Source organism: Octopus sinensis, linkage group LG2 (genome assembly GCF_006345805.1).
Source record: "Octopus sinensis linkage group LG2, ASM634580v1, whole genome shotgun sequence".
In the NCBI taxonomy this organism is placed as follows: Eukaryota; Metazoa; Mollusca; class Cephalopoda; order Octopoda; family Octopodidae; genus Octopus; species Octopus sinensis.
Genome location: NC_042998.1, coordinates 47,791,734 through 47,817,130, shown reverse-complemented (window position 1 = coordinate 47,817,130; position 25,397 = coordinate 47,791,734). Strand labels below are relative to the sequence as shown.

The 25,397-nt window shown below is 37.5% G+C and overlaps 1 protein-coding gene across 7 annotated transcripts in view; it reads left to right on the top strand.

Annotated features, from left to right (window-relative positions):
* The window catches only part of LOC115223421, a 182,021-nt gene that overhangs the window by 121,240 nt on the left and 35,384 nt on the right, over window positions 1-25,397 (top strand). For 3 of the 7 annotated variants that reach the window (XR_005003733.1, XR_005003734.1, XR_005003732.1), the window contains exons 4-5: window positions 8,908-8,953; window positions 21,403-21,478. Coding sequence is in view for 2 of the 7 variants with exons in the window: in XM_036513085.1 (XP_036368978.1) it covers window positions 8,908-8,953 (46 nt within the window). In the remaining 5 variants the exon portion in view is untranslated. Of the gene's footprint in view, window positions 1-7,603; window positions 7,878-8,907; window positions 8,954-21,402; window positions 21,479-22,547; window positions 22,551-25,397 lie in introns of those variants that run through there. The other 4 variants (XM_036513085.1, XM_036513072.1, XR_005003735.1 and 1 more) reach the window with 3 other exon arrangements.

Below are 25,397 nucleotides of genomic sequence, written 5' to 3'. Positions count from 1 at the left end.
GTTGTTCGGCTAAACTCTTCAAGGCGGTGCCCCAATATGACCGCTGTCCAATGATCAAAACAAGTAAAAGGTATAAGTCAACTCAGAAAACGTAGAACTATATCTAATGGCAAATGTTGAAGAAACATTGAGTAACACGTTCCCTAGGAGGCGAACAAACGAATGTGATAAATCGTAAGTTTCCGGATCAAGGAATAAACTTTGTGCGTGTAGGATGTACATTTTGTCCCATTTTAACACTCATTCTTGATGTGGAGAGTGGACACCCGTTACATGGGCAACCGGTAGTCTTTCATACTGGTTTTGCTAACCAGGCGAAGATATATTAACGCGTTACAGACCGAAGCAAGATTTTTCAAGTGCAGATTCCATAAGGCACATAAGGATGCCAAATCTCTCACTCACTCACACACACGCACACGCACACGCACACACATACACACACACACAGAGTTTCTACTGCACAAGGACTGAAATTTGCGGGGCTAGGAGCTGGTCCATTACATGGTCCCCAATGCTCAATGGGTACTTATTCGATGGAATTTGAACTCAGAACGTAAGAAACCCAGAAGAAATGCCCTAAGAAGGATTTTGGTCGGTGTGTTAACGATTCTGCCAGTCTGCCTCGTGTGTATGTGTGTGTATGTATGAGATCCAAGTACGCCCCCTCACAACCAAGACACATACGGTATTGCGTTCAATCTTTCGATTTAGTATTATTAGAATTGATTGGATATTCTCCCAGTTAAATATTCACAATCCAGAGAAGTGAATCCAGGATTTACCTATCGGATAAAATACAGTGGGATTGCTTACCTTAAGTAATTCTAGGTTTTCATTACAAACCCGATGGAGTTAGCTTTTTGCTTGGATTATAACGATGTGCTAAGGACTTGAATGGTACCCGTCTAGATATTTTATCTATCTATCTATCTATCTATCTATCTATCTATCTATCTATCTATCTATTATCTATCTACTTGCAAATAAATGTTAACATGTGACATTATTGACCGAGGTAACCGTGGTCTTTTCCGTAGGCTTTTCTTTCCACGGATAAACCGCATCTGTTTCTCCCCTTTACACTTTATATCATAACATTTCTGTGATACACGATCCCTATTGATCGATTTTTGTCCTCCTTTTTTTTCCTTTCTTTCCTCTTTCTCTTTCCTTTTTACAATCCCTTTTGATCGAAAATCTCTCCCCCTTTTTTTTCTCCCCCAAAAGAAAAGCTCTACATTGTAATTTGTCCCGTCTGCGTGGCTAATAACGAAACATCTATCTATCTATCTATCTATCTATCTATCTATCTATCTATCTATCTATCTATCTATCTATCTATCTATCTATCTATCTTATCTATCTTCCCTCCCACCCACCCACGCACGCAGTGGCGTAGGGTGACTTTTTGGGGCAGCCATTTAATATTACACCCCCTCCGGATATGTGTGGTTTGAATCACCATCTCCAATTTTGTTCCAGTTGTCTTCAAATTTGGTATATGGATTAAATTTTGTATACTGTTTATGAGAATGGAAATCATATTCCCTATAAATCTATAATTTAAAGTTGGCAAAATTGCCTAACCACGAGACCACGCGCCTTCATAATAATACATGCCGAAAAGAGTGCATTGTGTAAGAACATAATGATGCAACCAGATATGAACAAGTTTAATACTTAAGGACAGAGGGCGGACGAAAGTAGAAATTAGTCTTACAAATTTGGAGTAAAAAATTAAAACGATACATGTCTTTCGGACTAATTTGTTCAGGCAGAAATATGAGAATAACATTTGGCAATTTGACGTTTTATAGAAGACAACGTAAATGGACAAAATACGGGGTAAACAATTCTGGGTATAAACAAGTGCGGATGGTGGTGGTGGTGGTGGCAGGGAGGGAAATGATGATGTAAACAAAATATTGACCCTTCGTCAGACTGAACTTCATATGTTGCGCCGAACACCTACTGACGTGACAAAAATGTTTTTGGTGTTATCAAGTTCCGAAGACTAGAGACAACTACATAGGTTTATATGGTTTGTGTCTGTCTATCTGTCTGTCTCTCTCTCATATATATATATATATATATATATATATATATTATATATATATATATACGTTTCTCATTGTGTTCGACGTTTTTTGGTGTGTTCGACGTTTTTTGGTGTCCTGTACCCATATATGCATGTATATATACATGTAGAGGTAGGTAGTACATATATGTATGTATATATGCATATATTTTATTTATTAATTTATTATATGTATATATATATATATAATATATATATATATTATATATATATATATATATCACATATAAGCGTGTATGAATATGTGTATTTGTGTATATACAAATATATATGTTTATATACATGTATTGTACTACACTTTCGGAGTGGTTGGCGTTAGGAAAGGCATCCAGCTGTAGAAACTCTGCCAGATCAAGATTGAAGCCTGGTGCAGCCATCTGGTTCGCCAGCCCTCAGTCATTGGTCCAACCCATGCTAGCATGGAAAGCGGACGTTAAACGACGATGATGATGATGATGACGATTGTGTGCGTGTGTGTTTATGCGTGTACACAAATACACCTATATATTTCCCCCGTACAAATATTTACATAAATGCCGAGCACAACATTCACACACACACACACACACTAAAGTATACCCTATAGTCTACTGCATAAAATATCTAGATTATTTTCCGACAAAACCCTTATATAGATGGATATGATCATCTCACTTTATATCACCGTGGAGAGAAACTGATATACTTTGATTAGATTCCATACTATTTGGAGATTCCATTGACCAAAGTGTACCCTCATTAACAGTCACTTGACATCTTGCTTATACACCACCCACTAAAACTAGGGTATGAATTTAAACGGATAGATTAGTGTGCATATGAAGTGTTTTCGGCAGCTATTTCGATTGATAAAATTACTTATGTGCTAGCTGCTTCGTTTCAATATATCTACAGATATAAAGTGACGGAAACTTTGTGTTCTATATAATATCTTGCTGAAACTTTACCCACTGAAGTTCATATTCAGTGTTTACACAAATAGTTTCTATATAATATCTTGCTGAGACCTTATCAGGAGTTAAGTTCATATGCAGTGTTTACACAGATAGTTAAAGTGGGTACTCAGATGCTGATGAATACTTAAGGCAGGATTCAAGCGAGTTCGGTTGTTCTTCCTGTTTACTGCACGAAGACATTGCATAATAATATAAGGCGATTACATCTCTCTATATATACCGATTTCTTTACTACCCACAAGGGGCTAAACACAGAGGGGACAAACAAGGACAGACAAACTGAATAAGTCGATTATATCGACCCCAGTGCGAAACTGGTACTTATTTAATCGACCCCGAAACGATGAAAGGCAAAGTCGACCTCGGCGGAATTTGAACTCAGAACGTAACGGCAGACGGAATACCTATTTCTTTATTACCCACAAGGGGCTAAACACAGAGGGGACAAACAAGGACAGACAAACTGAATAAGTCGATTATATCGACCCCAGTGCGAAACTGGTACTTATTTAATCGACCCCGAAACGATGAAAGGCAAAGTCGACCTCGGCGGAGTTTGAACTCAGAACGTAACGGCAGACGAAATACCGCAAAGCATTTCGCCCGACGCGCTAACGTTTCTGCCAGCTCGCCGCCTTTATATACCACTGTATATATACTGTATATATCTCTCTCTATATATACCACTTTGGCCAAAAGTCTGTCGATATATTACAGTATCGCATATATTCGCGCGCGCGTATGTATACTTAAATATGTATGTGTATTTATATGTCTGTTTTTATGTATATCTGTTAGTCTCTTTCTGCTGCCCCCGTTGCGTATATAATGGTTTTTCTTTTACATTTCCCCGCCTTGTTCATTGTTCCATGTTACTTGCATGATTATAAGAAACATTGGTCAATCCCCCTACTACAAGCATTCCTGTCCCTCTTACTCCCCTCTTTCCCTTCATAATGGCTATGTAACAAGTGATTGCATCAGATCTGTTCATATCTGGTACAATTCGCCTTCCCCCCTCCCTTTCTGCCTGTCATTACTCCCCATTTTCTTTTAGTGGCCGGGCTCGACTGGCTTCTGTGCCGGTGGCACATAAAAAGCACCAACCGATCGTGGCCGATGCCAGACCCCTCTGGCACCTGTGCAGGTGGCACGTAAAAAGCACCCACTACACTCGCGGAGTGGTTGGCGTTAGGAAGGGCATCCAGCTGTAGAAACACTGCCAGATCAGACTGGAGCCTGGAGCAGCCCCTGGCTCCCCAGGCCCCGGTCGAACCGTCCAACCCGTGCTAGCGCGGAAAACGGACGTTAAACGATGATGATGATGTTCCAACCCGGGCCTCAACAACAAAGACCACCTATCACACTTCTCGGTCCAACATCACTGCCTCGAGATCTTGGATACATTGTCTGCGACCAAGTTGTCGATGTAAGCGTGAAGACCCTTTCCTCTTGTTACATTAGCATGAAGTAGGTCCACAAGATTAATTTGGATGCTCCCAGCGTTGGGTGGTGCACGCAGTGACCAGGTAGTCGCAGCTGCCTTTGCCTGATCTTGCTAACTATTGGCAGGTCTCCATAAAGGTGTTCGTCTGTCATATGTTGCTGTCATTTCACATTCGTAGTATCCTTTCTTTACCAGTGTCTTTGTTTCACTGCTCTATAATAGCACTGATTCAACAGTTGCAGCGAACAGTTTGATTTTGATTCTCCTGAGCAATTTGGAGTTCCTACCTATTTTAGTTTGCGTCAAGCTGTCCATACTTCAGCCTTCCTGATCTTGATGCCTGCTTCCGAACTGCTCTCCCAGCCACCTAAGTACTTGAAATTTCCAACAATATTTGGAACCGCTCAAAGCAAACAGTTCCAGTATCATGGGATTGGTTGAAACAGGTATTCGGTTTTCTTGGCATTTGTGGGCAGTTCAGTTCTGGCAGCCGATGTTTCTTCTCTGATGGGCAGCTGCTATGCTTGATCTATTTCATTAGATATAAATACTATATCATCTGCGAAGTCCAGCTCTGTGATGGTTTCTGCTGGTACTCTCTGCGATCTTGTTTTCCTCTCTCTAAATAGTCGGAAAAAACAAATCGAACGAATATATATGCATGCATACCTCACCCCCCACACACATATGCATATGTATAGAATATCTTGTGTACATGATGCCCTCAGCATTTGTGAACACGATAAAAATACACACACACACGAAAGCATCAAACAAGAACTAAAGTACATACCCACAGAAAAACGGAGTATGTATTCAACTAGATACATCGATAAAATGCACCCCCGTCGCCGATGCAGTCACAGAAGCGACTCCATCCTTGTGCCAGAGACTTCCATCCTTGCCCACTACAGTCACAACCATTGTATACGGAAGCCCTCAACAAATTCCCGACACCGTAGGGCCGCCAACAGGATCAATGCTCGACACTGCCGCAGATGCAGCAATCTCTTGGAGTCAAAGCAGGCGAGCTAGTAGATCATGTGATGTTGATGACTACATGGTTTCCTTGAATCTTGCTGGACATTACTGTCTTCTTCCTTGTTACATAGGATTTATGTCTAATGTTCACGCGCTCTATATGTCTGACAGTGGACTCCACTACGTTCATCTGATCTGCTTTGCGATGGCCTTCATCGACATGCTTGAGTTGTTGACTCCTGAACATTGTTGACCGAACTCGGCCACCATGACGGCGTCCGGCTGCTCAGAAAAGTTATTTCTTCCTTACGTATGATACGTCCGAATATATTTTTTATCTTTTACTTGATCCAGACATTGAAGAATTTTAGTTGAATATATCAACGCTCGTCTTTTTTTTTTTTTTAAATCTGATATATATTCCATCGGTCTCTTTTTCTGAATTGCTTAGTTACGGGGACATAAACAAATCCAACACCGGTTGTCAAACGGTATATATATTTATCTTTAGCCAAATCGCTCGATTACGTGACATAAAGAAACCCAACACCAGTTGTGAAGTGGTATATATCTGTCTGTCTACTTATCTATACAAGCCGGACTTCTATACAGTTACACTTTACCAAATTCTTTCACGTGGCATTAGTTGGCTCGGGGTATATAGTTGAAGACACATAACCAAACTGCCGCATAATGGGCCCTGAACCAGAAACCACGTGGTTGCAAAGCGAGCTTGCACCATTAATGCAATAAATGAAATAATTCTTTTGATATATTTGATAATCTCTGTTATATGTTTGAATTGACTGCTTATAAAGTTTTCGTATTAGTGAATATAAATAATTGTATCTGAATTGAATGTTGCCAGTGGTAAAGTGAAAGTGTGTGCCGCCCGAGGCAACCCTTGAATTTGCCGACTCCCCTCAGGACTGCCAAGCCTATATCGGTTAGAAGCAGACACAAAAGTGCCGCTTCCATAATAAAAGTTCTTCTCCCCTCTTCAGCTATGCTACTGAATGTTGCACCCCATACTGACCCTAATTACTAGGTTTATTTTTACAAGTTACAGACAAATAGACAGGCACTCTGTCGGTCTCGACGACGGGTATTCATTTCGTCAACCAACTGAATTCCTACTTATTAAATTGACGGTGTGAACAGCTGGACCATTCCACAGACACGCGTGTCTTTAACAGAATTTTAAAGCCGAACCAGAGCGACAGTGCGCCAACAGAGATGCTTGTGTTATAGGTGTAAAGAAGGAGAGGGAGGGTGGGCGAGAGAGAGGATTCGATGACAGCACACTAGACGTCTGAAAAGATGTAAAACAAAGTTCACCTCGGTAGAAATCGTACTGGGAATGCAGAAAGCTGGATCGAATAACGCAACGCATTTCATCCGGTGCTCTTACCATTCTTCCAACCACCACACACTCACCCCACCACCGTGTGTGTATGTGTATTATACAAAAGAATATAAATGCATAAGATCGTTATGCAACACCAGTATGTTTAGGAGTTAAGACGTTGTATTTATATACAATATATTTTAAACAGAGATGAGGGAACGAACCCACGGCTTTAATTTCAATCGTTCACTTGGAATTTCATCTGTTCAACGTACTAGTAAACCAGTAATGTGTGTGTAATGTGTAAATAAATTTTTTGTTATTTAGCGACAAAACTAAGCTGTAACCTTCCAGTACTCTGCAACCGGTATGCCGTGGCACTCTGGCGTGTCACGAAACGATGCTAGGTGTGTCACAGTGTAACCTGAATGTAATTTTTTCCTCCGAAATTTGTAAAGAATATAAGTGTACCACAAGGGAAAAAAGGTCGTGGAGCACTGCTTTAGAATGAATTTTTAGAGTCACTATATTATACTAAATACTGAAATAGTTGCATATCGTCGAATTTCTATCTGTTAGCTTTCTATAATTACCGTGAAATTTGCTTTTGATTTCGTGTTTGATGCCATACAAAATATTATGGTACTTTTTGACAATTACTTTTCGCAGTATTGTCAAATAAGCCGAATGATGAGAATTATCTCCCCTGAGTACTGACTTTGTCTTCGTTTGCCTCCCCTGCATCATCCACGCGCTGGCCGGTCACGGGACTGCAGCAAACTCGCCCACATCACATTGATGCTCGTAACTATAGAGTCGGTTGAAATTCGTTTTATTTCGCTCAAACGCAATTTATTTGACCACGGAACGAAAGTATCGGAGTAGCTTATCCATCGTATAGTCATTTCCACTATGTGTGCGTATTATACGACAATTGAAAACAACGGATAACAATATGCTCCTCGCTTTCTGTTTAGTTAGTTCTATGACAATCAGTTGTGGGCGGTGACGGCGCAGGCAGAAGCTCCAGCGATTCAACGACAGGTGATGGCGTTACATTTTAGCTTTCTCCTTTTGTCTTCACTGTTGTTTTACGTATTTTGTTTTTGCTGTAAATTTATGAAATTTCTCATCTTGCGTGCGTGTGTGTTTGTGTGCAGGCATGTGTGTGTGTGTATCTGATCCATTATCTCTTCCCTGAAAAAAAAAACAAAAAAACTTATAGCTTGTTCAGCTCTACTTTAGATATTTCATAATCTTTTGCTTTACCCGTTATAGTTTTTATTTTTTTTTATTTTGAAACTGGGAATATTTGACAATAGAAAATGATTTTTGAAAAAAAAAAGAAAAAAAGGAAAAACAAACGCATTAGTTGTGGTGGTGGTGGTGCTGGTGATGATGGTGTTGGTATTGGTCGTGGTGGTGATGTTGGCGACGATAAACAATTAGTAACAAAAAGTGTCTCCAAAGAGTTAAGCCCCTTATATTTATTGTTTCCTGTCAACCCAAACGTGATGGCGAAAAAGTTACAGTCCAATGATGATGAATTCATCGTCTATTTGAATTTAGAAACTTTCGTTAGTGACAGTATTCTCGCCCCTATTATATATATAGAGAAAGACTGGATCAAAACCCGATCGATTGTTCTCGAAAGAGAATACTCCTATAGAGATATGATATTTAAAGTGGTTACCATATTCAGTATGTATTTTTGAATTGAAGGTTTTTATAACAACGATTTATTAAAATCGTCTACCAGCTTCGCTCCAATGGCATAAGAACATAGAATAAAATAAAAAAATCAGATCTGCTTATCTAATCTCACATCTAATTAGCAGGGTTCCACTCTCAAAAACCTATGACATCAATTTGTCGGTCAATACTATTTGCTTAACTACTCAATATCTTGAAGGTCATGAATTACATAAATATAATTGCCATGTCCTACTTGAATACGATATTTTATATCTTCTCTGACGAAGTTATTTTCTGACCTATGACTAAATATTTTATTATAAACTTATATAATTACTGATTGGATAGTTCTCAAACTATATTTTAATTTTCTTTGCAGATTGCTGCATGTTGTCTGGATGGAATTAAACTAGTTTCTCATTTAGGTATGTATGTTTTTTTTTAGCTATTTTAAAAATCTTTATGCTTTAAAGCTTCTTAGCATGGGGTAAAAGCTTCAGTTGTTTTATAACATATAATAACTTTGTTCAGTTAAAACACTTAAATGGCTGTATGAGATTGTAACAAAGGAGATACAATATTCAGCTGGTGATCTTAAGATCAGACTTTATTTATGTATTAGACTACATGAAGGCAATTATTGAAATGTTGAGTAAATTTTAGGCGTTTCTTTAGCTAAATGTACATTTGAAGGTTATAGTTTTATATCAACTACCATGTATACTAGGATGTAATTCAATGATAATATACCAATTACTGTAAAGTTAGATTAGTTTTAAATATGTGGCTCCATTTAAAAGATAATGGGTTTAGAGATAAGCCACAGGTCATTTGCCTTGCCTTAGTCACCCATTTTTCGAGACTAAGATGAACTCTTCAAACACTTCTAAACTTCTCCATAAAAGATTTGCAAGATATATAAGTTGTTTCAAATCTATCCCATGCATAAATTAATAAATTTTAATATATTTATATTTTAGAGATTGCATTTTTGCCCTTCATAATGGCCCAATATAGTATAAGATTTATTTTACCATATTATAAAAATAATGATGAATTTTAAATAGCTGAAGCTTTTATCCTTTAATATTTCATTACAGAAAGGGGGCAAGCTGGCAAAATCATTAGCATGCCAGGCAAAATGCTTTGTGACATTTCGTTTGTCTTTATGTTCCGAGTTCAAATTCTCTCGAGGTCAGTTTTGTCTTTCATCCTTTCAGGGTTGATAAAATAAGTACCAGTTGAGCACTGGGGTCAATGTAATTAACTTACCCACTTCCCTGAAACTGCTGGCCTTGGAACAAAATTTGAAACCAATTTTCATTACTTTAATACAACATTGCTTAAATCTTATTGAGATCTTCTTCAGAAAAAATGCTCTAACTAAATCACTTTGGTCACCATTTAATTATAGAATATATTTTAACTATGAAATTGTTTACACCATCAATACAAAAGAATCAATTTCCAATCAACTTCATATGTAAAATTAAAGCATTTTCAAACCAAGATTTATTATTTGATTGAATGAGTGTTTGGTCACAGAGCCAGGAAATGTACTGATATCATTTCTAATCTTGCAATGTTTTTATAACTCTTCACTCTGCTAGACTTTCAAATAACCTTCAGATGGTTCAGTTGTTGCTTGCAAAGCTTCACATGGTAGGATAGCATCCAGCCAAACTTTCAGGACATACTGTACAAAATATGTTGGGTTATTGAAACAGTATCAGCTGTCTAGATTTTAACAATCTACTTATGTTGAGTTAGATGCTCAAAGGTTTGTGAACTTGAAACCACAGCACTCAATGTCATGAGAGATTTTATTTTGAAATAATACATGCAAATAATGGATAGAAGTTATTCAGAATATTCTTATATTTGTAAGAATAATTTTTCAAACATTTATTCTTTGGTAAAGTCCCATTGAAACATGAGTAGGGCAGGTTTCTCAATGGGTTGTTTTTCTGGAAATAAAGGACTGGGTGATGTTTATTTGGAAGTTTGTATGGTCAGACTGTATTTGAAATAAAAAATATAGGGATGCAATTGAATCCTGGTGATATAAAAGCCACCAGCCTCTAAGATGCAGAATACTTTACAGTTACAATAGCAGTGGTGAGGGCAGGATACAATACATCAATGCAGTGGTCCTCAAAATTTGACAAATGTCAGCCCTCCCCTCTTCTTCCAAATAGCAATGAAATTTACATCCATGCTTTTGTTACTGAGAAGTTCTAAACAAAGTTTGCATCGATATAATTCTTCTTTCTTCACCATGGTATTGGATAAGTTTAAAACGTTTAACTCCTTAGCATTTAAACTGGTCATATCCAGTCCAAATATTCTGCTTTATGTTCAAACTGGCCTGATCTGACCTCTTACACATGCACTACAATGTCATTCATAAAACATATAATCATATCATTGAAATCTCGAAGCTACAATATAATGCATGATTAATTCCAAGGGAACATTACATTTAATAAAATAATCTGAAAGCTAAAGGGTTAAACATGGCAATTTCTCCTTTTAATATTTACAGCCCCATCCTCTTTAAGAAACACTGCAATTGTGGATCACTAGTTATTGTGAATTTTTTGTTTTGAAGCTAACCTGTTCCCTTGATTGTTTTAATCTTGTGGTTTTATGGTCATTTCTTAGAAAGATCACTAGATCACTTCAAGTAGAAGTAATAGTTTGTCCAAAAGGCTGTGTTCTGTATATTTTAAATTCAGGGTTTGTTCTCTATTTTTTTAAATATAAAACCAGGCACAAGGATTTAAGAGTATGAATACTTTATACTCTTAAATCACTTCCTCTGCTCAGAATAGTTTACATATACATATACATACATATGCAATTACTTCTACATATGTAATTAAATCTTGAGTGGGTTGTACTGAAATGAATTTACAATATATATGATCATTTTATTTACTGACAATAAAAAAGACATCCATGAAAGGGAGGAGGATAGCAATAGCAGGCATGAAAATAAAAAAAATTTTTATGTTGTGAATACTTTTTCCAAAGCTTACTTCAGCAAATGCTCTCAGTTTTGGCTTATATTCTGGTGTTCATTGGATTTGAGGTAACATATAACAGAACTTTTATCTCTTTCTTGAATGTTTAGGCCATGAGTTGAAAGCTACGATAATATACATTAACATTTTTGTTACCGTATTTATTTTGAGATGCTCTGTGTTTCTTTCAATTACTTTAAATATAACAAATACTTTAGTAAAATAACTTTATCATTAAGCTAGTGTTAGGAACATGAATTGTGACCAAGGTTTGGTGGAAGATTTTAATTCAAAACTTATGAAAACAAGACATTTGTACTCAGAGCCAGAGCCAGTTTCAGCCGGGTTGGTAACGAAAGGGTTAATTACCACAGTTTTGTCGTATATTTGCCCTGTTGATGCTGGTCTCAAATCATGTTTCTCGAGGAAGAGTATTGAACTGTAAAGAGCATGGGCAATGTGTTCACACACAGATACATAAATGGGATAGTCTGTGTTGGTATGCTTTTGATCAGAGGTCTTTTGTACTAGGTTGACTGGTTGTTAAACAACAGTAATAGTACTGATAGTTGTTATGTAAGAGTAAGAAATGAGCAGAATATTCTTTTCATTAGCATGAATCATTTCTCATTTTGTGTCAATGGCAGGAATTATGAAACATCCATGATAGTAAGCCACATGCATTGACCTGTTTAGGAATTACATTGGTTGAAGAGAAATGGGTTCAGTACTCTTCTTCAAGTGATAGCAACCAGGGTGGATTACACCATGCATACCAAGAATGTCCCTGATTATTTTTGATAGGCCATTAATTTCGTGTTATGTTTTTCTATTAATCACATCAATGTAGCTGAGGGGTCTTTATTCTCTGTTGAGGTGCAGAAGCATTGAGATATAACATCTGATATAGGTCTATTGTTGATCATGATTGTAGTTGCTTTCAAAGCCATCTATGCATTGAGCAATAAAAATAACATCTTTTAAAACAGCTGATAATCAATTATTTTGAAGTCAACAAAGCTGGCCTTCTTCAGGGCATGAGCATAGGACATTCTTTGCTATGGAGGTAAACCTGGACTATGAAGAATGATCTTCAAGATAATCTTGATTTGTGTGTACACTAGGTTTCTTATAAGGGCTGAAATCATCTCATTATAGGAGCACAAGACTGAAGAAGATTAAATATGATTCTGTTAAATAAGCGATGTTGACTTTGATAAATGCTGGGTACTGAAATTGTCAGTAGGCAGATGCAGGAGAATTAATCATTCCGATTTGGACTTATAATGTAAGAGGATTGGGTGAAAAAGTTGTCAGAAGGTAACCCTGGTTTAAGAAAACTTGAAGAAATAGTTTTTATTGTTGATTGAAAAAAAAAAAAGCATGAACATTTTTGGTCTTGGTTATGAATGAAGAGAAGTTTTTTGTGTACATGGTTTCATTTGTAAGAAGCAAAAGCTCACCTTTTGACTTTCAAGCACATATTCTAAGTTTTTTGCTAGCTTTGCCGAACTCTGGCATAAATACCTTCTTAATTATATCTTTTATTAAATATGTTAACACTAACTAAATTATTGTTTTGTTATTGTGAATGGCATCTCTGAAATAATTATTCTCTGAATAATTCTATTTTTCTATGCCAAATCACTACTGCAGCAAGAATTTGGTAAAAAAATATTGTAAGTCAGTGTTATTGAACTAACATAACTTTTTCCTTGTCACATTTTTCTTTCTAGTTAGCATTTTAATGCTTCTTACATTAAATAAATTAACTTTGTTGCTATAAACATAACCATTTCAGATTCTTAAGCACTAGGCCATCATCTGGTTTCAAGTTTTGGCTCTCTTAAAACAAAAAAGAAAGAAAATAAACTCTTTGCTAGATTCATGGGTGGTATAAAAATCAGTGATTTGCAGATGCAGTGATCCTCAAACTCATCATTTTTCAAACTACCATTTGACCAGGACTGACTGTGTATTTCCTGAATTTTCCTGAAAAAAAAATCATCTCTGCTTTTCCTATTAAATATCAATCTTTTTTCTGTATTTTTCTGCTATTTTCCCCCACTCATTCTACATCAATTATCATATTCTTGGAAATTTCCTTGTTCTGTTATTCAAACCATAACTGACACTATAAACTATTTTCAACCTTCTTACTGTATAAAGAATCACAAATTCATTATTAGGATGAATAAGGCCAAGATGGCTATATGGTAAGATGTTTGCTTCCCAACCACATAGTTTTAGGTTCAGTCCCATTGCATGATACTTTAGGCGCAAGTATCTTGTATCATAGTTCCAAGCCAACCCAAGCCCTGTGGGTGAATGTGGTAGGCAGAAACTGAAAATAATCTTGCCATATATATATATATTCCTCTGTCTTCCCTTCTCTGGATCTTTCCTTCTCCTATGTTTCCGACGAAGAGCTCCGCTCGAAACGTTAAACCCTCCTTCTTTCCTGAGCGTCCAATAATACTATATTTGTTCCACATCCTCACGTTGTTGTGTTTTTTTGTGCTTTCTTGTTTGGATTAACTTTATATATATATATATATATATACATATATTTGTTCTGGTCTAATGACCCTCTATGTTTGTTTTTGTTCAGTTTCCTTGTATGTTTCCACTGTCATTTTTTTGTTCCCAACTTTGACCCTCCATAAATCCTAAATCTTAGTTTGGAATTTATGGGAGCAAGTGTCTTTGGAAACTCATATTGTCGTTGAATGCTCGAAATGAGGAGTAGATAGACAGACGATAACTGATGAAGGTTCCTTTCTCTGTGTTAACTTGCCCCGTTTTGCATTTTTTTCTCGTTTATGTATTTCACTCATTTTTCCCTCATTTGTTTATGCATTTCATGTTATTTGCACTGTTGGTGATGTCCTGTACCCATATATGCATGTATGTATGTGTATATATATATATCTTATTTGTTATATATATATATATATATACATATATATAGATGCATTTGTGTTTGTGTTACTGTCTCCTTACTTGACATTGCTTGAGTGGATGTTAACATCGTGCAAGCAATGTCCTTTCATTTCCAGTCTTGTGCAAAAACATGTTCTGCCAGGAGAGAAAAAATTTACCTTTCTTGGAAACAAGTTAGGGTTGGCAACAAGAAGAACATCTGGCTGTAGAAAGTTATATGTTGATTACATTACATTGTCTGGTATTTATCACGAAAAAGTAAGGCGAATTTCAGCTAGATTTGAACTCAAAATGCACAATGACTTAACTGAATACTGCAAAATATTTTGTTCAACACTCTAGGAGTTAATGCTCTGCTTATATATATATACAAATATATATCAATTCATCTTATTTTGTTTGTAGTTTTCATCTACAAAAACTTTCACTTGGAAGGTTTTAGGTGAGCTGTAGTTCAGGTAGATAAGCTTGACTTGAAGTGATGCATTGCAATATAGAACCTGGAACCATTGAATGACTAAAGCACATTTCTTAGCTATAAGGTTGTGCCTGCAGTCATTAATTAGAAACAGCACTGAAGAAGAAAAAAACATGTCCTTTGAGTCATCTATTTATTCAAAAATTTGTTTTGCACCTATTTTTCCATGTTTGCATGTGTTGGAGGAGTCTTATTTGAAGTAGCACTTTATGGCAGTATGCTCTTACTATCATCAATCCTTAGCTATTTTTCGAATGCGGAATATTTTATTTCATTAGTCTTTGAAAGTGGAAAGTGACAGGATGTATTGGAATCACTACTTTTATCATCTAGTAACAAATGGAGACAGAGAATGTCAGCTTTCACGCATGCACGCACGCACATACATACACACACATGCATACATACATCATAATTTAATATCCATGTTCAATTCTGCTATAGGTTGAATGGTGTGACAGGATCTGTTGGGTTCAAGGACTGCATTGTACTCTAGTGTTTTACTTTGGCATGGTTTTTATGGCTTCGATGCCTTTTCTAATGTCAACCACTTGACAGCCTGTGCTGAATGCTTCTTTTTTTGCCACCAACACTAGTGAGCTCACCATACATACATGTCATCATCATCATCGTCGTTTAGCGTCCGCTTTCCATGCTGGCATGGGTTGGACGGTTCAACTGGGGTCTGGGAAGCCAGAAGGCTGCACCAGGCCCAGTCTGATCTGGCAATGTTTCTACGGCTGGATGTCCTTCCTAATGCCAACCACTCCATGAGTGCTTTTTACGTGCCAGATGAGGCTGGCAAACGGCCACGATCGGATGGTGCTTTTTACGTGCCACCGGCATATTTCATATTCCATTTACTAATTCCACTAGAAGGTATTGGTCAGCTAGAGGCTGTTGAAGAAGAAACAGGCATTTACCTTGGGTGTCACTAGAACTCAAAACCTGGTGGTTATGAAGCCAACTCCATACCCGCACAACCAAGCCTGCATCCATTACAGACATAGCTTGAAGCAGATTGGTCTGTAATTTTTCTTATCAAAGATTGTAATGAGCACAACTATGATGATGTGGCTAAGAAACTTGCTTTCTAACCATGTGACCTCAGGTTCAGTCCCACTGCACACCACCTTGGGCACGTGTTTTTTCTAGTCTCAGGCTGACCAAAACCTTGTGATTGAATTTGGTCAATGGAAACTGAAAGGTGTGTGTGTGTCTTGATATGTAATGATTGTAGGCATTGGCTGTGTGGTATGAAGCTTGCTTCCTGATCACAGAGATTTGGGTTCAGTCCCACTGCATGGCACCTTGGGCGAGTGTCTTCTACTATAGTCTGAGGCCAACCAAAATCATGTGAGCAGATTTGGTGTATGTATATATGTGTGTCCTTATGCAATGATTGTACCACCAACATACAAGCAGCATTGTTTCATCGACATAGAACCAGCATTGTTTGCTTTCAGTCTTCTATAAAATACATATCTGATCATTTGCTTGGAAACAAGTAAAGGTTGGTGACAGGAAGGGCATTCAGCCACAGCAGATCTGTCTCAATGAATTCTTTTTGACCCATGCAAGCTTAGAGAGTCGATGTTAAACGATGATGATGATGATGACGAAAGATTATTATGGAAATCTGACACCACACTTGCATTATGGAATTGAATAACTTACTAACAAAATCTGTTATAGCTGTTTCATTTACTTATGAAATCTATCCTTACTAGTTTCTAATAACATCTTCTAACCCACTTCTGTGCTTCAATTATAACTGAATTAGTCCAGATATAGTAAGTCGTAAGATCCTATACATGACTCTTTTACTATCACACTCTTCGTGTTGCAGCTGGCTAATCTCATTTAATCTAAGTTTATAATCCTTCTGTATTACATGTGTGAAACCCTACCATATGTATATTTAGAATGCAGAATGCTCCAGTCGATGTTTTTTCTCAGCTATGTTGTTGATATTCTTAATCAGTGTCGCTACATTCTATCTACTTTCATATCTATCGGTTGGTCAGTCAGTCAGTGTGTGTGTGGGGGGGGAAGGGAGATGAGTGGGTATGTATGGTTGAGAAGCTGGCCCTGCAACTATCGTTTCAGGTTCAGTCCCACTGCATGTCATCTTGGGCAAGTGTCTTCTACTACAGATCCAGGATGACCCCTCTCTTTCTCTCTCTCTCTCTCTCTCTCTGTATATATATGTGTGTGTGTGTGTGTGTCTATAAGTGAGCTGGCACAATCGTTACCATGCTAGGAAAAATGCTTGGCTGTATTTCATCAGACTATACATACTGAGTTTGAATTCTGCCATAGTCAATTCTGCCTTTCATTATTTTGGGATCAACAAAATAAGTACCAGTTGAGCATTGGGGTCAATGTAATCAACTTACAACCTTCTCTGAAATTGCTGGCCTTGTACCAAAATTTGAAACCATATTTCCTCTCCTTCCCTTCTTTCCTGAGCGTCAAATAATACTTTAATTGCTCCACGTCCTCGCGTTGCTGTGTTTTTTTTCTGTGTTTTCTTGTTTGGATTAACTATATATATATATATATATATATGTATGTATGTATGTATGTATGTATAATGTATATATATTATATATATATATATATATTATATATATACATACATACACACACACGTGTGTGGTGTATATGAGTGTATGTATGTTTGCATCACTGCCACCACTACTTGACAGTTTTTTTTTGGTTTGTTTATGGCTCCATAACTTAGCAGTTTGGCAAAAGGATGTGATAGAATAAGTACTTGACTTAAAAAATAAGTGCTGGAGTCAATCTGTTTGACTAAACCCTTCAAGGTGGTACATCAGCATGGCTGCAGTCCCATGACAAACAAGTAAAATAATATATATATATTGCTGTGGGCACGTAACAAGCACCATCCGATCGTGGCCGTCTGCCAGCCTCGTCTGGCACCTGTGTCGGTGGCACATAAAAAAAACACCATCCGAGCGTGGCCGTCTGCCAGCCTCGTCTGGCACTTGTGTCGGTGGCACATAAAAACACCATCCGAGCGTGGCCGTCTGCCAGCCTCGTCTGGCACCTGTGTCGGTGGCACATAAAAAACACCATCCAAGCGTGGCCGTTTGCCAGCCTCGTCTGGCACCTGTGTCGGTGGCACATAAAATCACCCACTACACTCTCGGAGTGGTTGGCGTTAGGAAGGGCATCCAGCTGTAGAAACACTGCCAGATCTGACTGGACTGGTGCAGCTTTCGGGCTCCCCAGACCCCAGTTGAACCGTCCAACCCATGCTAGCATGGAAAGCGGACGTTAAATGATGATGATGATGATGATATATATATATATATCTTTTTATTTGTTACAGTCATTTGACCGCAGCCATGCTGGAGCACTGCCTTAAAGGGTTTTAGTCGAAGAAATTGATTCCAGGACTTATTCTTTGTAAGCTCAATACATATCCTAACCATCTCTTTTGCTGAACTGCTAAGTTACAGGGACATAAACACACCAGCATCAGCTGCCAAGTAATGCCAGAGTAACAAACACAGACACACACATAAATATATATATATATATATATATATATATATATGTATGTATGTATATGCACAATTGGCTTCTTTCAGTTTTGATCTACTGAATCAACTCACAAGGCTTTGGGTGGCCTGAGGCTATAATAAAAGATATTTGTCGAAGGTGCTACACAGTTAGATCAAACCTAGAACCATGTTGTTGGGAAGCAAGTTTCTTACCACACAGTTACACCTATATATATATATATATATATATATATATATATATATATATATATATATATATATGACTATGGCTAAATAGTTCACTTCCAAACCATATGGTCTTGAATTCAGTCACACTGCACAGTACATTGAGCAAATCTCTTGTGGGTTTGGTAGATAGAAACTGGAAGAAGCCTGCTATGTACGTGTGTATATGAATAAATGTATGTATATATAATTAATTATTTGTAGGGTTCATTTGAATTAGGGTCGAGATTACTTGTTGCCAAAATGAGAGGGTTAATGCACATTCAATATCTTGATATTTTTTTCTGAACCAGATCTTAAATTTTAGATTTTTAAATCTTTTCAAGAGAAGTTTTTTTCATGATGTAATCAGTTTATTCATCAATAAAAAACATGTCTGAAACAGCTGTATTGAACCTAAACCCATTTCTATTCTTTCTCTCTCTCTCTTTGTCCCCCTCTCTTTCTCTGTATATATATATATATATATATATATATATATATATATATATATATATATATTCTCTCTCACTCTTTTACTTGTTTCAGTCTTTTGACTGTGGCCATGCTGCAGCACCACCTTTAGTCGAGCAAATTGACCTCAGGACTTATTCTTTGAAAGCCTAGTACTTATTCTATTGGTCTCTTTTGCCGAACTGCTAAGTTACGGGGACATAATCACACCAGCGATGTTGTCAAGCGATGTTGGCAGGGACAAACACACACACGTGTGTATATATATATATTATATATATATATACATACATATCTACAATGAGCTTCTTTCAGTTTCCGTCTACCAAATCCACTCATAAGCATTTGGTCGGCCCAAGGCTATAGTAGAAGGCACTTGCCCAAGGTGCCACGCAGTGGGATTGAACTCAGAACCATGTGCTTGGTAAGCAAGCTACTTACTACACAGCCACCCCTACGCCTATATATATATATATATATATATATATATTATCATCATCATTGTTTAACATCCACTTTCCATGCTGGCATTGGTTGGCTGGTTTGACTGAGGACTGGCAAGCCAGGAAGCTGCACCAAGCTCCAATCTGATCTGGCAAGGTTTCTACAGCTGGATGCCCTTCCTAACGCCAACCAGTCTGAGAGTGTAGCGGGTGCATTTTTCATACCCCTGGAATGGGAGCCAGTCAGGCAGTACTGGCATTGACCATGCTCGAATGGTACTTTTTGCATACCACCGAATGGGAGCCTGTCAGGCGGTACTGGTATTGATATAACTATATTTATATATATATAACCATGCAAATGTATGCTTGTGCATCAATGCATTTGTTTATATCTCAGCTTTTCTGAAAATTCAATCAGCTATATGTGTTGATGTGGTTAACCTTCTATTGATGTCTCATGGTTTTACAGCTTTGAATACATGTGGTACAGGATATTCCTTGACTTGTACAAAAATAAAAGAGAGAGAGAAACAGGAAAGGGTTAGTGATAAAAAGAGTGTCTGCCTGTAATACAATACTTCGATTAGAGCCAGATTTGTGAGGGTCAGTATGGAAGGCCCCCTTTAAATTAAGAGAAGCCAAAAGCTGTGAGTTAAATATTAAAAAAATATTTCTACAGCCATGAAATAGATTTGTCATTTTTTCACTTTTTAAAAAAATTCAAAGTTATTTTACCCTCTTTTTATTTATTGGGTCCTTTTAGGTTAAGCCCTTGAGTATTTAAACTGGCCATATTCAGCCAAAATATGTTTAGTGTTCAAAACAGCCAGAGCCAGCCTTTCACACCTACTTTACATTGTCATTCTAAAAATCAACAATCACATCATTAATATTTTGAAGCTACAAGATAATGCAGGATTAATTCAAAACAATGTGAATAAACAAGCATTATATTTAACAAAATAAATGTGAATGCTATAGGGTTAAAAAGCCGTTAAATTTAACGGTCCTTCAGAATCTACTGATGTCCTAAGTTGAAAATTACATATGCAAATTCATAGGGTTTCTTAGGGGCTCTCCTCAGTCCAAATCCAGCTCTAGCCTCAATATATTTATCTAAGTCATGTCAGCATAGGGAAAAAGATGCACAAAATAAACAAATGAATGTATTGATTATAGTTAGTTTTAACAATAGAGCAGGTTATACTTAACTGATGTGGTTTAATAAGATCTAAACATGTTTTATACTTTCACAAGTTGGCTTTGAAGACCAAAATCTGCCGTTATATTGCTTTTTTTTAGTATTTTCAAAAATGTTGTTTGATCCAATTGCAATTATCTCTCTCTCCCTCATTTTTTTTTTTAGTTTTGACTACAAATTGCTCAATTAATCTTAGTTAACTGAAGTTTTTCAAGTCATTATGCTATATGAGGCTCTGTCATATTGTTATATTCATTAGGATGGGTGTTACATCATCATTACCACCACCACCAGCACCACCATTTTAACATTTTTTTTTTTATCGAAGTTGGCAGTCTTGTTAAATTCTTGTTTCATGAATTAGGAAATAATCCCACAGACAATCTGTGCATCCCTGCATATCTCGGTGCACACAAATTTGGGTTTAGGGTTTCATGTAGTTCTTTTTTTTTTTTTACTCAGTTTTTGTTTTCATTATTTTATTTAATTTTATTTTTATGTTTCTGAGAAGGAATTAATTACGTTATACATTTATAAATTTACAGACATGGTTATGTGATTAAGAAGTTTACTTTGCAACCATGTGGTTTTGGTTCAAGTCCCCACCATGTGCCACTTTGGGTAAGTGTCTTTTACTATTGTCCTGGGCTAATCAATACCTTGTGGGTTAATTTGTTAAACAAAGATTGTAGGAAACCCAACATTTGAGTGTGTGTGTGTGTGTGTGTGTGTTTGTGTGTGTGTGCATGCATGTGTGTGAATGTAGGCATTACATGCTTATCACTGCTTAAGCAGGACAGCATCATCATCATCATCGTTTAACATCCGTTTTCCATTACGATATGTATGAATTATATGTAATGGGGCTCCAAAAGGGGTTTCAGGGAGTAGTGTCCCTGCCTTCCCGAGCTAGTTTTCTACCACATTTCTTAAAAATCGTGGTAGAGGCCTTGTTCTCAGGACCACTCATGTCTAGAAACTGAGGTTGGGAGTTAGCAAGGGCATGCTTCCCCGTAGAAAATCCAATTCCAAAAAAGCCTCATGACAGCAAAGGAGAATGGGCACCAGCCAGCTAGCCCAAAGGTCGGGGTGGGCTGCACCTGGCTTCCTTGGTTGCTATGGCATTGAGGTAGATCCAGCCACCTCTGTTAACAAGGACAAAACCTGGATTTAAAACACTGGATGTTGATGTCACCAAAAAATATCTGTTGAATTATTACCTACCTGCCATTGAAAATAGACAGGGAAATGTTGCACAGCAGGAGAATATTTTCCTTATTTCAACTTAGCAACACTCACCATGAAACATTTTAAAATTGTACATCCATCACAAGGTTTCAGTCGTCATTGTGTTGTGAAGGGTTGTGCACTTTAATGGACCCTGAGAGCTATACCAGTGGAATATAGAAACTCTTACTGGGGCCTCCCGTGCTGGATAGGTCAAAGAATAGAGGTCAGATAAATATGGATCGCTTCTTGCTTGAGGTAAAAATGGGTTCTTGTATAGCCAACACTCCTACCTAGCATTGATGGCAATTCAATATTTAAAATCAACAAGACCTGTGAGAGATAAGCAGAAAAAATAGTTCAGAGTGAAGAACAGTAGAGAAAAGTTATCTAAAACCAAGGTTACACAGGGAACAAAGGCTTAAATGGGTAGTCAAAATTATATGCATGTTACATATTGTAGGCAGTTGACAATCAGTGTTGGTGTGTTTATACCTTTGTAACTTAGTGGTTTGGCACAGAGACCAATAGAATGAGTACCAGGCTTAAAAAAAAAACGTACTGGGGTTGATTCAACTAAAAATTCTTCAAGGCTGTGCCCCAGCATGGTGACAGTCTAATGATTGAAACAAGTAAAAGGTAAAAGAAAATATATTATATACACTGAGCTGTAATATCATCATCATCGTTTAACGTCCACTTTCCATGCTAGCATGGCTTGGACGATTTTGACTGAGGGCTGGCGAACCAGATGGCTGCACCAGGCTCCAATCTTGATCTGGCAAAGTTTCTACAGCTGGATGCCCTTCCTAACGCCAACCACTATCTATGTGAAAAAGTATACTGATTGAGCTAATGGATTTATCTTTAATAGCATTATGTCATACCTATAGGCAAAGACATTAGCTTTTCTGGATTCAGGATCTTCCTCCTCCTCCTCCTCATCATCATCATTTAACCCTTTCATTACTGTATTTGTTTTGAGATGCTCTGAGTTTCTTTCAATTACTTTAAATATAATAAAAAAATTAGGAAAATAACTTGGTTATCATTCAGCTAGTGTTAGCATAAATTGTGACTAAGGTTTGGTGAAAGATTTTAATTCAAAACTTATGAAAACAAGACATTTGTACTCAGAGCCAGAGCCGGTTTCAGCTGGGTTTGTAACAAAAGGGTTAATGTCTGTTTTTCATGCTGGCATGGCTTGGATGGTTTGGCAGGTGCCAGTAAGGCTTGTCAGGGAGGGGGAGACACCTCAGGTTCTATTGTCTGTTCTGACACGATTTCTGTGGCTGGATGCCCTTCCTAATGCCAACCACTTTACAGTACCAGTACTTTTTATGTGACACCAGCACCAGTGCTTTTTGTGTGACATCAGCACTGGTATCAGTTCTGCTTTGATGGATGCATCTTCTTGAGTACAGCAAGAGTCTTCTTGTCTTGAGACAGCATTCACCCGGGGTGGGTTGAGCTGGTTTCATTCATCCTCAATGCTGCATCTCTCACAAATATCGACCAGACCTGGCGATTTGAGGTTAACGGCTGTGTGATCTCCAACCACTCCTTATTTCAGTGGTGAGCGCCGTAGATATGGGAGCCTGGGTTGGGTTCCAGATCAGCCTTGACTGTCATCAGCCAAGTTTTTCATTGCCCACACCACATCGCTTTCGCCAACCCTGAAGGGGAGATGGGGCAATTGATCCTTCAAACGGCAAGAGGCCAGATGTTTCAGGCCTTTATCATTTCTTTCGTAAGGCTCAGTGCCTTGAGATCAGCCTTTAATACCTTGTATGAAGATAAAAAAAAAACTTGGCTTGGAAAATTTGCTTATTGTTATTATAGAACTGAACTAATCTCTTAATGAATGTTTATAACCTCTATGGATTGAGCTCTGCTCTTGTTAAAGTTAACTTAGTCTCATTAATATTTTTTATAGATTTGTAAGGCAGCGAGCAAGAAAAATTGTTAGCATACTGGGCGAAATACTTCATAGTATTACATCCTTCCTTACCTTCCGAGTTCAAATTCGGCTGAGGTCAACTTTGCCATTTATCCTTTTGAGGGTCAATAAATTAAGGACCAGTTAAGCACTGTGGTCTATGTAATACAATTTAACCCCCACCTCAAAATTGCTGGCCTTGTGCCGAAATTTGAAATCAAAATTTTTTTCTGATTTGTTGTAGTAGAGAAGAAATTAAAAACTTCTGACAAGATTCCTTTTCTTACACTTTGTGACCTTAAGCTCTCACTACATTTCATTAGTGGTACACATGCTGCTGTTATTTACATAGAATTGGATGTAGACTTAATATTTGTTACTTGGTTTAATGTCAGTGCCTAACTCTTGAAAATCTTTAGCAGTGTCTACTTTGTTGCAAGCTTTTATCCAGGTCTCTGGTTTGAGGATTAATATTCCCCCTCCTTCTCAGTAATCTCTGAGGTCCTATAAAGGATCATGGGCACAAACTTTCTCCTTAATATACAAGTACAACATTGATGTTCCAGAACTCTTAATTCCAAAGCCTTTCTAGATTAGTTTTTTTTTTCTGAGCAAAGGGTGGCCAGGGTAAAGAGTAAAGAACCCCCCCCCCCACCTTTGGTCTTGAATGACCATGGGGTTGCACCTATAAAGTTCTCCTCTGAGGCACAAGTCTGAGCAAGCCTCCTATCTCCACATCACCAATGTTATACAAAGGAAAGGTAAAGACCAATACAGCTTGGCACCAGTGACATCAGAACTCATTTCTACAGCTGAGTGAACTGGAGCAATGTGAAATAAAACGTCTTACTCTAAAACATAACAACACACAGCCCAGTCCTGGAATCGAACTCATTACCTTATGATTGTGAGCCCGACACTCTAACCACAGCCATGTATCTTCACCAAGGGGTGTCCATACTCTAGATTAAACAAATGTTGAATTTACTTAAACAATCAAATTAAATTTTGGTACCAGTACATTAGTATAAATGATACAAGTTTATTGATACTCTACCATGCAAAATACTAGTCTATTCAAGATACGAGAAAACTAGTGTGGTGGCCATAGGAATTAGAAGTTCCTGCTTTGGTAATCTCTCTCTCTCCATTCATTTATCTCCTCCCACACACATGCACACATACTGGCTGTTATGAAATCACTGTAGTACTTGTAGCAAGCAATTTGCAAGAGACTTGACTGTTTCCTTATGTTCTTGCTTAATTATGACCCTAATATGCAGAATACATGTGTTGGGTACAATAGAAATATTCATTAGACATTTGTCGATTCATTTGAATGATTATCTTTCCAGGTCTATACCAGTTTTATTT